This window comes from Cibotium barometz, chromosome 2 (genome assembly GCF_041138505.1).
Source record: "Cibotium barometz isolate CiBa-2024 chromosome 2, ASM4113850v1, whole genome shotgun sequence".
NCBI lineage: Eukaryota > Viridiplantae > Streptophyta > Polypodiopsida > Cyatheales > Cibotiaceae > Cibotium > Cibotium barometz.
In genome coordinates this window covers 64,380,175-64,394,225 of record NC_141047.1, presented here as the reverse complement: position 1 = coordinate 64,394,225, position 14,051 = coordinate 64,380,175, and the positions used below count along the sequence as shown (strand labels likewise).

At 41.9% G+C, this 14,051-nt stretch overlaps 1 protein-coding gene across 1 annotated transcript; it reads left to right on the top strand.

Annotated features, from left to right (window-relative positions):
* The first annotated feature begins 4,133 nt into the window (after positions 1-4,133).
* On the top strand, positions 4,134-13,456 carry LOC147641357 (ABC transporter E family member 2). Its single transcript, XM_086820826.1, has 11 exons — positions 4,134-4,367; positions 7,015-7,100; positions 7,328-7,425; positions 8,938-9,055; positions 9,247-9,336; positions 9,493-9,797; positions 11,143-11,338; positions 11,476-11,661; positions 11,780-12,049; positions 12,153-12,398; positions 12,824-13,456. The coding sequence occupies exons 1-11, from the start codon at positions 4,265-4,267 to the stop codon at positions 12,941-12,943; spliced, it is 1,818 nt and encodes a 605-aa protein (XP_086676952.1). The 5' UTR covers positions 4,134-4,264; the 3' UTR covers positions 12,944-13,456.
* The last annotated feature ends 595 nt before the right edge of the window (positions 13,457-14,051 follow it).

The following is a 14,051-nucleotide window of genomic DNA, read 5'->3' as shown; positions in this document are numbered from 1 at the left end:
AATCTTGCTTGCTGGATAGATGCTCGCTTAGAGAAGTTTGATTGTAGGATCTCTCTTGCATGAGATTCTCCTCTTTATCCATCTCATGTGATTGTGATTGAAGCTCTATCTCCACATACCCCATGGCTATGGAAGCATTTCAGTGTGACAATGGACTGAGGATGTGATGGACGGGGACTAGCACATCCACATTGAGAAATTGCATTTGTGGCTTTACCGTAATGCACCAAATGACACTTATTTGGAATAGGCTAAGCTAAGCTATTATCTTGAGCGTATTTGGTGCCACATCGATGGGAAAAAGCCTAGGGCTTAACTTCGTATTCCAAGCTATTAGGATTACCCAATATTGATTTATTGCTTTATTCCAAGAATAGCTAATCAATTGTGATTAAAAGTATAATCCACTCCAAAAACATACGCTACAAGCTCCATTTTTTGTGGATTAGATTGAGGAAGCTATGATTTTTGTTCATGCATTTCATGATTTTTGTTCATGCAAACATTACTTTCAATAGGTAGTATTACAACGTGTAAAATCGATAAAAATCAACCCCAAAACACTTAATCATTTATATAATCACCCAAAAGTAGGATTATGAACTTAAAACATCCTAGACAAGTCAAAAAAACCTTGAAAAATCTAAAAAACTAGGCCAGAACACATCTCGAGTAAGAGACGTGAGTCCACAATCATGTGTAAAAAAAGTCATGACGTAAGCTATAACGGACGTGAGATGTGAGATGTGGCTAAGGGTAATTGAACTTGGCATTATACCATCCAATTGAACTTGTCGTGAAGACTTGTAAGGACACATCTACCGATGTCCTATTAAGATTTTTGTGTGATCACTACCAAGATGTGAGTGTGTGGCTAAGTGTAATTGAACCTAGCATTATACCATTCGATTGAACTTCTCTTGAAGACTTGTAAGGACACATCTACCATGTCCTATTAAGATTTTTGTGTCATCACTACCAACATCAAATTTCAAGAAATATCCTTTTAATAATGTGCATTGTCATGACTGCTCACATGCTTGACTTGCGCATGGGGCCCCACATACCACTTGTAATCCATGCCTAAGTGTGTTTATTTCATAAAATAAAAAACTTTGTAGACCTTTTTTATAAAAAAATCCAGTAGTCCAGCCAAATGTCAGTCATGAGACGTGAATAGTGAACCGTGAGATGTGAGTACACAAGGAGCGAGTCTACGAGATATGAGCCATGTGACATGAGATGTGAACCGTGAACATGAGCTATAAGTTTAGCTCACCAGCATGAAAAATCTATGAGCCTAGCTAGCCATGAGACATGAGACTAGCTAGTCTCATGAAACATGAAATGTGAGATGTGAGATGTCAGACGTGAATCGTGAGATGTGAGATGTAAGACGTGAATTGTGAGATGTAAGACGTGAATTATGAGTTTAGCTCACCAAACCTGAGACATGACATGTGAAACGGAGCCATTGCATACAAAAATCGACTGTATTAGTCAAGTAGTCATGGTGATGTGACCTCACAACTTCATTTTAGCCAAGTTGCTCTAAATTCGCATGAGTCCATCATGCCACGACGAATTTAGCTAAACGTGAGACGTGAGTCAACTAGACATGACGTGAGTTAACCCACACAAAAAAAGGTTCAAAAAACTAAAAAAACTAAAACAAAAAAAACCCTTTGTTTTGTAATTTATGGAGTTCCAATGTGTCTGATTTTGTTCGGACATACTTGAGTGGCCAATCTCACAGTGCGTCTCCTTTAAAGTGTTACTTGTAAATAACATCATTATCAAACCTACTCATCTAGTCAGCCACCACCACTGACCATGTAGTGAGTGCTCAGAAACCATGTAGTGAGTGCTCAAACATGCTTGAGTGGCCAATGTGTTTGATTTTGTTCAAACATAATTAAGTGGCTAATCTGAGAGCTCTAAAGTGTTACTTGTAAATAACAGCATTATCGAACCTGCCCATCTAGTCAGCCACTAACCATCAGAGTGAAACCCTTTGTGATGATGCATAATCAATCTAGGTAAATTGTTAGAAACAATAATACAGTTGAGTATAGTGTATCAGATCATACCTCCTAAAACCCAGCTTGTCTTCGATCTATCAAATGACTAGTGCACTGATAATATGGTCCCTTAATTAGGAAGGCAAGACTCCTTCGGATCTAAACTTGAGATGTGAGATGTAAGACGTGAATTATGAGTTTAGCTCACCAAACTTGAGACATGACATGTGAAACGGAGCCATTGCATACAAAAATCGGTGACATGAGTCAGGTAGCAGTGATGTGAGCCCACAAGTTCATTTTAGCCAAGTTGCTCTAAATTCACGTGAGTCCATCATGCCACGACGAATTTAGCTAAACGTGAGACGTGAGTCAACTAAACGTGAGACGTGAGTCAACTGAACGTGACATGAGTTAACCCACACAAAAAAAGGTTCAAAAAACCCAAAAAAAACTCAAACTAAAAAAAAAAACCCTTTTTTTGTAATTTATGGAGTGCCAATGTGTCTGATTTTGTTCAGACATACTTGAGTGGCCAATATCACAGTGCGTCTCCTTTAAAGTGTTATTTGTAAATAACATCATTATTGAACCTACTCATCTAGTTAGCCACTAACCATGTAGTGAGTGCTCAAAAACCATGTAGTGAGTGCTCAGACATGCTTGAGTGGCTTATGTGTTTGATTTTGTTCAAACATACTTGAGTGGCTAATGTGAGAGCATGTCTCCTCTAAAGTGCTACTTGTAAATAACGGCATTATCGAACTTGCTCGTCTAATTAGTCACTAACCACACGAAGTGAGTGCTCACCAGAGAGAAACCCTTTGATGATGCATACTCAATCTAGGCAAATTGAATAATACAGTTGAGTATAGTGTATCAAATCATACCTCCTTAAACCCACCTTGTCTTCGATCCTATCAAATGACTAGTACACTTATAAGAAAGTGGTCCTTTAATTAAGAAGGCAAGACTCCTTCGGATCTACCTTAAGCGAGGAGCTTTGGGAAGAAATGAGCTAAATAAATGCATACGTGCAGAGGAATCACAAAATCCTTGGAAACGTGAGGCGCCACGGTCCTCCAAGCCCTAGATTCACCATCAAGTTTTGTTTGCTAAGTTCACATACAACAACACATAACTTAGCTTTCAATATAAGCAAGTGCCTCGCACATGGATTGAACCATAGAGGTCAGTTCGCGTTGTGAACATGTTTGGTTGAAGAACATTGATAGTTTGGTTACATTAGATTGAAGCAAAGAGGTGAGTTCATGTTGTGAACTTGTTTGGTTGAAGAACGTCAATAGTTTGTTTCCTCATCGAACTTTCAAAGCCCTTGAGCTTGAATATGAATATTTATGGATTGCGAAAAAGTTAGGTTTGTGTTCAATATTGGCATGATAATTGGATGTTGGGCTCCTATGGTATTTGTTGGGAAGAGTCAATGCTTCACCTTCTTCTTATATGTGTATATGTAGTAATTTGGTAAGGCCCCTTTTACAAGGAGTTTCCATGGTTGAGCAACCTAGATGGGTGACAAGACCTAGCTTAGACATGGAAGGCTAGATGGTTAGGGATTGCTTAGAACACTACCAAACAAGTTACATGTAAGTGTAGATTGGACCTCAAATCGTGTTAGGCTTGAACTTGCATCTAGACAAGTTTAGATGGGCCTCAAAACTGCACCATAAATAATCATAGGTCTCATGTGTAGTCTAGTATTACCATAATCTCATATGGTAGTCTAGTATTACCATGCTTAAGGTGGTATGGTTAGTTCAGTAGACATAGGAGAGACCGATGTCATAGACGTGGAGTCACTCATCCACCTTTATTACTTATGTGCCTACGGGCCTTTACACACCCAACAAAAACCCTAAATTTGCGTAGCCTCCAGCCCCCGCCCACGCCCTCAGGCTCGGACGGACTTGTCCGGACCCATCATTGGCGCCGCGCCCGGCGTTGTGTAAAACGAGATGGTACACGCTGGATACACGTCGGACAATCCGGCCACGTGGAAGGATCGTTGGATACACGTCGGACAAAGTCGGCCACGTGGAAGGATCGCTAGGTGCGCAACAATTTCTTCTCACCGCCCCTCTTTACCTTTCTTTTTCTTTTTGCGAGAGCGTGAGCTAACGTAGCAGCAGCAGTGCTGCTTCTGCCGCGCTTCACAAGTTCTCAGGGATTTTTTCACCCTCCTTCCTGCCCTAGCCCCGTGCTTGTGCTTTTTCAGGAAAGCAATGGCGGATCGCCTCACTCGTATCGCCATCGTGAGCTCGGACCGCTGCAAGCCCAAGAAATGCCGCCAGGAGTGCAAGAAGAGCTGCCCTGTCGTCAAAACAGGCACGTGTCTGATTCAAGAACTAATGCTTGTTTGTGTTCCCTGTGATTGGGATCCTAAAAAATTAGGGTTAGGTTGGCTTGGGGCCTCTGCAATGATACAAAATTTAGGTTTTAAGCGTTAGGTGATTTTTAGGGTTAGTCTTCATCAAGTGATTTCTCGGGTATTGAGTATGGCTGTGTAGCAACACCCACTTTTGGCGTGAGAATTTGGGAGTATTATACTGTTTAAACAGACTTTGCAGGTTACAAGGAATCCCGGCATTATCAGCTCCTAGACATGGCGAGGGGGGACGCTCCAAATCAAGATCGATTCAATGTGACCACATGCCATTTTCTCATAGTTTGGGTGTGGGTGCCTAGTTGCATTTTCCTTTGTTTTGGATCATTGTGCAAGGTTCTCTGGAGGAGCATGTTGCTTGCTTGCTCTGACAATCATGCCATACGAACCGTTTGTGTGCTTACTTTGATTGTTTTGCCGTTTATTGGTTGATTAAGATGCTACTCATTTTTGCACCATGCGCCATGGGCAATGCATTGGTTCCAAAGATTTTGTGAGATTTGGGTACAGTAATGATTCATGTTACCATGTCGTTCAAATATTGGCTGGATCAGAGTAGAACTTATATGGTCCAAATGGTTGCATCAAGGAGGGCAACCCTTTTTTTTGTTCTACATTGATAGATTGTGGCGATTAGATGTCACATGCATCAGTCCCTCAGATGCATGTGCCAAGACAATTTAGGGAAGTCTAGGAGAGTTAGGTTTTAGCAGTCTGTTTGTGATCCCTTTAGAAGGGATGCGGTCAGTGATATGTGCAGCTTATGCATGGAAAGTATGGAGTGACTTGTCTCTCTCCGCTGAGGAGAGGAGGGTTGATGGAGTTGAAGAACTCACAGGTGAAAATTTTTAAGGAGGTGTCTAGGGTGGAAATTTTCACTTGTGCAGATCGTTTGGGTCTCTTCCTTTGATGTTTGAAGTAGACGGTTTGATCCGGTCATGCAAAAGCTCAGAGTTCCAGCTAAAGTTGTGGACACGAGCCGACCAACAGGGGAGGCTTGTAAAAAGACAGTTCCAGTTCCCATTTCTCATATCTCATTCTTGCCTTCCCTGTTCGTGAGGAAACACAGCAACAGAGAGCATAGAGCAGTATTCCGGAATAGAGGGATGGAACCCAATGTAAGGAGCTTGATGGAACTGCACGGAAGTAGCTTGACAGTGACGGGTGGAAGAAGTTGGATGGAACTGGACAGAATTCCTTGAGAAGTTTCTGATTTGGTAATTGTGAGATCACAAGCGAGGTATCAATCGACAGTTAATTTTGTATTGCCATTTTAATATTAGTAATACAAGGGAAGGGGGCATGTTGGCCATTGAAACCTGTTGTAGTGTCTTCTGCATGTGAATGTTTAATCGAGTCATTGTGTTATTTGCTAAAGTAAACCTCCTTTGTAAGGTTTGCTTGACATCATATCATACTGTTTTGTTTTTTTTTTTTGGGGGGGGGGCGGTCACTTTTCTTTGGAAAATTTTTGATATCTACAAGTATCTCTTCGTAGTAGAGCCCATCATGATTCTGGAGATGGTACCCATGTGAGTCTACACAGATGATTTACTTTCTTTTCACTCTGGGACTGGATTTTCCCAGAAAGGTTATTCTAGCCAAGTTTCCAGGCTGAGTTTATGGTTGGTGGGGAATCTTGCAATATCACTGTGGACACATTGCAAAAGATCATAAAAGTCGAGTTGATTAAGGGCTCATGAATCCAGGCAGTTCAAGTTGAGGCACCAAGGGGTTCATGAGAGAGTCTGGGAAATCAGCAAGAGAGGAACATTCTATGCCACGAAACATGGTGGAAACCATGCAGAATTGTGCTAGAGGTTAGTCTTCACAAGAGTGTATGGGCGGGTCAAACCTCAGAGTGAGCATCAAAGGGGGCCCCTCTGAAGGTCAAGGATTCAAATCTTATTTGCACACTTTTGCACCTGTGGACAAAGCCAGCAGACCTGCAGCAGTTTCCATAGCTTGCCAGATAGTCTGCTTCTTAGCAAGTTTTGTAGTCCTTATGTTTGAGTGTGATACACCTGCCCTTACCCACATGGCCGGCTGGTTTGGCGTGGCTTTGGGCTGCATTTTGGGTGGTCAAGCTAGCACCTTATGGATGCCCATGTGTGGGCCAGCCACCAGGCTTTTTGGGGCACCAGTGATTCTCAAGAGCAGGAGAGCTGGAAACGTTCTGCAGCATCAAGTGTTGGGCCGGGCACTTGCATCTTACAGCAGTGTTAGGGTTGACATCTATGAGATCAACCATTTGGTTACCTTTTGCATAGAGGAAACACTTAGTTGTATTTCTTTTCATTGTACATATTACAAGGATTAGAGTAGGTTACTTGTGAATGCTTGTGAGTTGAAGTCCACCGATGTTCATTCCATCTCTATTCACACTTGCATTGCACTGGTAGTCTTACATCAAGAGTCAATGGATGGTTTAATAGTGGCAATAATCTTAGAATTTATAGGGACCTCTAATGATTGCTTTTAAGTAAACCAAATGATATCTGTCATATAGTGGCAGGCAAATACCAAGATTTATAGTCAAAGTGGGAGTCCTTTATGTTATCTTTCTAATCTATGTTTATTTGCTTGCAGGCAAATTGTGTATTGAGGTCTCACCTGCCTCAAAAATTGCTTTTATATCTGAAGAATTGTGCATTGGTTGTGGTATTTGTGTGAAGGTAAGTGACAAATTTCTTTAACAGAATCAGCAGTAGTTTCATTCTAAGCTACTACTTTTACTTGAAAACCGGTTTTAAACCACTGTCATGAAGAGATGGCAGGCCCTTGTCCGATTCCAAGCCCCGACATGAGTTCGAACCCATTAAAAAACTCGCGAAAATAACAACTACCATCTTGAAGAGCTTGTTGTGCTTGAGAAGCAATCTTATTGGGTCTTCTTTTGCAGAAATGTCCTTTTGAAGCTATTCAAATCATCAATTTGCCAAAGGATTTGGACAAGGATACTACACACCGCTATGGAGCAAATACATTCAAGCTTCATAGGTGAGGGTCTACTATGGTGCATCATGCTACGAGTTGCACTGAGAAGGCTGAAGTGCTTTGCTTGCTAGTACTGCTTACATGAAAACATGCTTTGAAGTTTGTGTTGCAAAAAGCTGCAAATTATAAAGCTAAGCTCTATTGTATACATAAATGATCTTATGTAGAATTAACTCTACACTACTTTTTATATTGGGAAGTTTCAACCTTTTGAGAATGTTAACTTATCTGCTATATCTGTGTGTTTTCACCATATCTGTCTAGTGTTTCCTAAAATTTATTCTATGTCAAAGTCGTAGTCACAAAAACATGCATTTCACTGTTTAGAAACCTTCGAAACGTTTTGTAACGAGTGAGGGTGCCAACCAGGTCACCATATTTTCATGTACAACGATGAAATGAAAATCAAATACCTAGGGTTGAATTACCGAGATAGACTCATCAAGAGTCCCATCCATCCAACAAACTCCCACGAACAGTGGTATGCTTGAGGAAATCTCCCATGAAGCCTTTTGAAGAAGGATCTTCGTGCTTTCTTGGGCTTTGGTGGATACCCTTGGGTCAAGCCAAGGTGGGAGACCATGTCCACAAGATCCTCCCTTGTCTTGAGGTGCTTCGGCTGCAATAACAGTCCCCAAAGCTATGAATCTTCAAGAGCCACCCTGTTACATTTGATTACTCCTTGGTAATACAATATTCTGGATTGCATGGTGTATATGCTATAGTAATGGTTTTATTTTATGGATTGAAGGCCTTTTGTCTGGGAAAGATCAGTACCCATTGTTGGGATTCGGGGCTTAGTAGGTGTGAACACCCCCTTAGGTGCGGAGTGCCATGTGTCTTCAGCTTATTAGTGTGTGTGATTATCATGTGTCAAAAAATAAGGCTTAATGCCTACAAAAGGCATTGTACTTGAGTGAAACAAAATATGAAATCATTTTGAGTCGTGCAGACTTCTCTCACCAGCTGGCCATTTCCCTCCCCTCTCTCTCTCTCTCTCTCTCTCTCTCTCTCTCTCTCTCTCTGCACTACCTTTCTATCACCCAAGTGGCTAGTGGAACTGCCCTTGGGATGACATGAACCCACCTGGGTTCAAGTCTCTCCGTCGATTGGGTGTATAACCCTCTAAGTCGACGTAAAGCGACTCCGTCTCCGCGGGGGGGGGGGGGGGGGGGGGGGTGGGTTGGGCGGTGGGTGGGTGTGTAAAAGAGGACAATTCGCACTACTTTTCTATCACCCAAGTGTGGTAGATCGGCTAGTGGAATTGCCCTTGGGATGACATGAACCCACCTGGGTTCAAGTCTCTCCGTCGATTGGGTTCAAGTCTCTCAAGTCTCTCTGTCGATTGGGTGTGTAACCCTTAAGTCGACGTAAAGCGACTCCGTCTCTCTCTCTCTCTCTCTCTCTCTCTTGCACACACATATATGTACATATTTCAGCAAAGTAAATGGGAAAGTAAAGTGACAATTTTTCAATTTACATCACTGGATTTGCTAAAAGCTTGATCCCATGCAGGTTGCCTGTTCCAAGGCCTGGTCAGGTTTTAGGTTTGGTTGGAACCAATGGCATTGGTAAATCTACGGCGTTGAAGGTGTTGGCTGGGAAACTGAAACCAAATCTTGGTAGATTCGATGTAAGCTGTCTCAGTGCTTCAAACTTTTAATTTGCCAGGATTCGTTGGGATGTTCTGGATCATGTTTACACTCTTTCCATCACCCTTGTTTTGAATGATCTTTATACACAAAGCAGGTGTTCAGCTTTTAAGGATACTCGTTCTGAACTGTTCTGCTTGCATGGCTTCTTAATGAGAGTATGGCTTTTCAGAATCCTCCAGATTGGCAAGAAATCTTGACATACTTTAGAGGGTCAGAACTCCAGAACTACTTCACGCGCATACTTGAAGATAACCTCAAGGTACTTACATGTGTCAAGAAAAGTTACTTGTACACTATTGTACTTGATGCTGTGCCAGAATGAGCTTTTATTACGTGCTAGGTTTCGATCACCAGAACGTGCTTTTATTATGTGCTAGGTTTCAATGCTCACAACCATTTACGTCATTCTTGGCAGGCAATCATCAAGCCTCAATATGTTGATCACATTCCTAAGGCAGTAAAAGGAAATGTTGGAGAGGTCCTTTCACAGAAAGATGAAAGGAGTCTGAAGGAAGATCTTTGTCGTGATCTTGACTTGGTCCAAGTCTTGGATCGTGATGTAGGTGATCTTTCGGGTGGGGAGTTGCAACGCTTTGCTATAGCAGTTGTTGCGATTCAACATGCTGAGATCTACATGTTTGACGAACCCTCTAGCTATTTGGATGTGAAGCAGCGCTTGAAAGCAGCCCAAGTCGTTAGATCCTTACTCCGGCCTAACAGGTGTACAATTGATCTTTGTTTTAACTTTAATCTCTCTGAGCGTCCCCCACTCCACTCCCTATGTCTATTACATGCATGAGTGGGTGTGTTTTACAAGTCTCTCACTATGTCTATTACATGCATGAGTGGCAATTACTTGCCACCTTTTTGATCATAGTACAACTTGTCCAAGCAATATTGCTTCAAGTACTATCCTTTATTATCATTAAATTTTAGATGATCTGATCGAAGAGCAAAAAATATTAAGTTGATGTTACGATTTTTATGTTTTAAGGTAGTAATAAATTATGTCTTACATGTGTTCCATACGCCATATGAAATGCACTTTCTCTGTAAGGAAAGTATTAGGAGTCCGTTTATCTCGCCTGCATGTCCGTACTATCTCCTCCACGCCTACTGCTGCCATACTACTCAGGTCTCTCTGTGTGTAGGTTGCTGGGTCTTTGCATTTTCTTTGGATGCACACGTGCATGGTTCAAAAGATGGGATGAAGAATGATTGTTGCACTTGTTTCAGGAGCCACTCTTGGCTTACAAAAGATAATGCCTATTTTGGGAGAAATGGTTGAGGTTGGGCCTGAGGAGGTGTGGTTTATATTAAATTAACTAAGGTTGATCAGGCTTCTCTCATGTAGACTTACTAGTGTTTCATTTCTCGTAAGCTCTGGAAATGCATGTGTTCAACATGGATGGGGTGTGCAAGAGCCGGCCATCTCCTTTAATATAAATTGCAATGCAAGCACCAAATGCTACAAATTTGAGGAATATATTGGCATAAAAGACCCGAGGCTTGACATAGGTGGAAGCTATTCCTTGTATATGACTAGTCTATTAGCATGATGCTGTAAGTTATTCGCTACAGCTCATCTATACATCTTCTGAAGGCCAGTGCTATCTGCTTAGGGTCACATCTCTTACTTGTTCTCTATGGTGACGTGCGATATTTGAAGCGACTACAAGGCTCCAAGTTGCAATAACAAGTGGGGCACTTAAGTTGGTTCGGACCCCGTCTTCCTTCTATAGAGCTGGAAGCCTTTTCCCTTTGGTCCTCGGGCCTTATCCCGGCCCTCTAAGATGCCTGTCCCATGGGCATCTAGACTTGCTCTACTCCAAGTCTTGGGCTTCCTTGCACCCTTCTCCTTGGGCTTCACCCTCGGGAAACCCACTTTTTCTTGCTTATTTTGGTGATTAAGAATCATAAATGGCCTAGCCTTGTGCTAATCACTGCAGGCTTACTCTTTTACATTTTACGGTTCTTTGGTGGTAATATAGAAAATGGTTTTAATTTATCTTCCAAAATCTGGGAGACCACCACCAAATAAACATCTGTTTTCTGATGTTTGCAGTTACGTGATAGTTGTGGAGCACGACCTGAGCGTGCTGGATTATTTGTCTGATTTTATCTGCTGTCTGTATGGAAAGCCTGGTGCTTACGGAGTGGTCACGCTTCCCTTTTCAGTCAGAGAAGGCATTAATATCTTCTTAGCTGGGTTTGTTCCTACAGAGAATCTGCGTTTTCGAGAGGAATCCCTTACTTTTAAGGTATTAAGCAAAGAGTGGACTGTGGCTCACTTTTTTCGTGCAATAAATGTAAGGTAAAGATTTAGGGACATGTGTGTCTTACTTTTCCCCCCTTCTCATTCTCTTCTCTCCACTCCTTCCCCTTCCCCTTACTACAGGTTGCAGAGACTCCGCAAGAGAGTGCTGAAGAGATCAGGACCTATGCTCGTTACAAGTACCCGACGATGTCCAAGACGCAAGGGAACTTCAAGCTGACTGTGAAGGAGGGAGAGTTCACAGATTCTCAGATTATCGTCATGTTGGGGGAAAATGGGACTGGCAAGACAACATTCATTCGTATGCTGGTGTGCTACTTTACATCCCGTGTATCACTATATCTGTGCATTTTTGTTAAAATTAGTGACATTACCTTTGGCTCACTACACCTGTTTAGATAGATGTTTCTAACTCATGGTGCTGCAGGCTGGGTTACTTAAACCAGATACTGTGGATGAGAGTGAGGTTGAAATCCCAGAGTTTAATGTGTCTTACAAGCCCCAGAAAATCAGCCCGAAATTCCAGAGCACTGTTCGGCATCTCTTGCATTCAAAAATCCGGGACTCATACATGCACCCACAATTCAACACGGATGTCATGAAGCCACTGCAAATTGAGGCACTCATGGATCAGGAAGTTATAAATTTGTCGGGTGGGGAGTTGCAAAGAGTTGCTCTATGCCTTTGCCTTGGCAAGGTGACCCTCTGTGAAGAGTCGTTTTGTCAAATTTATACTGCTTTTTGTTGCTTGTTTTTTGGGTTAGATTACCAACTCCTTTTTGGTGGCCTTGTTTTAACAGCCTGCAGACATATATCTGATAGATGAACCCAGTGCTTATCTTGATTCAGAGCAGCGTATCGTGGCTGCGAAAGTGATCAAGCGCTTTATCTTGCATGCAAAGAAGACTGCATTTGTTGTCGAGCATGATTTTATCATGGCAACTTATCTGGCTGACAGGGTTATTGTTTACGAGGGAAAACCATCGATTGACTGTGTGGCTAACACTCCACAAAGTCTTCTGACTGGAATGAACTTGTTTCTTTCGGTACTCTCTTAGGCCTTTCCTTACCTGCTATGGATGTGCTTTGTCTGCATCATAATGAGAAGCTTGCTGATTGTGATAGGCATTGTTTGTGACTTATGTACAGTTGGTTCTTCTGGTCATGGGTTGCCTGTGCATGTGGTGTGCTGTAAACTGCATGGTAGATGACTCAACCATATTGTGGGTTTATGAAACAGCAATAAAGTTCTTTCTTGCAACTTACCTTGGGGAGGCAAAGACCTTTTAGTAACCTGTCGTTGAAGTGTTGTGATCATATTATCTATCCACTATGCTCTTTAAACAGACAGAGAAGGAGTGAGAGATACTCTATCTTGTTCTGTGCACGCGCGCATATGGGAGGGTGCACATGTGGCATTTTTTCTCTCATTGACCACTCTGACCACTCTTTTGTGTCTGCTTTCTTTCAGCATCTGGACATCACATTCAGACGTGATCCCACAAACTACAGACCTCGAATCAATAAGCTGGACTCTACAAAGGATAGGGATCAAAAGAATGCGGGGTCTTATTACTACTTGGATGACTAATTGCTCCTGCAAGAGCTTACAAAAGCAGCGTGGCGGCACATCTGTCTGAGAATCAGTGAAAGGTAGCATTCCTATCCATCAATGTGAGAGGATTGAGCAGATGTTTTCTGGCATTGTGGATGTTATGCCGACATGATGGAGGTGCAGCTTGGCTCATTTGCACCTGTGTGGTGAAGCGTTTGGTGATTGTGAGGCCTGTAGGAATGCCTACATGTTAGTGTACTGGTTGGGTAATGGCAATGGACCTTCTATCTACCAATAGATTTTTCGTATCTTTCCCTTGGTTTGCTGTCCCATATGTAGCTGTTAAATGGTTCGTCTTGTAAGAACTTTGACTAGGAGCATGAACTGGTCATGAAACTCAATGTGGTTTTCAGTCTCATATCATGCAAAATTTTGAACTTATAAGAAGCCTGTGAAATGCTTCATTCCATTATTAAAGGATGTGTTATGGGGATCTTGATTTAAACTATAGACAGAATACCTATTATTTGAGTAGAATTAAATTTTTGAGTCGACTTTTTCTGAAGGGAAATTTTGAAAGGAGGGTAATGGTGAGTATGACTGTTTGTACGAGTGTCTACAGCATGCAATGGTGGCCTTTCTTTGTGAATCATATATTACGTCTTCTACAGCATGCAATGGTGATCTTTTTTGTTGTGAGTTGCGTATTATCTTTTAGTGTCAGGGTTCAAACTCACACCCTGCTGTCATGCAATGGTGGTCTTAAGATATTTTGAGTGAATCAATTGGACTGCCTCTAATGTACTTGTCTGCACTGCGGGCAAAATATTGCTAATAACTGAGATGATTGATTTAGCTAGCTTTTGTCATGGTTGAGTCTTCCTTTGTCCTCATGGTACAGTTCTAAACTTATCATGGTTTATCGTAGTATATTCTGGATTTCGTTTGCCACAACAGATGGTCCTCTTAATAATTTATAACTTAAGAAATGTCGGAATATCATTAGTTGTGACATAAGGATATTTTCAGAGTACTGTGAGGAAAAATTGGTAGTGGATGGGGTCGTGTTTCGAGGGCCAATGGAATACACGCTGTTTGTTGCTGGTCTCACCTTTTCTGGTTTAATGGGCCCTATACTGACACT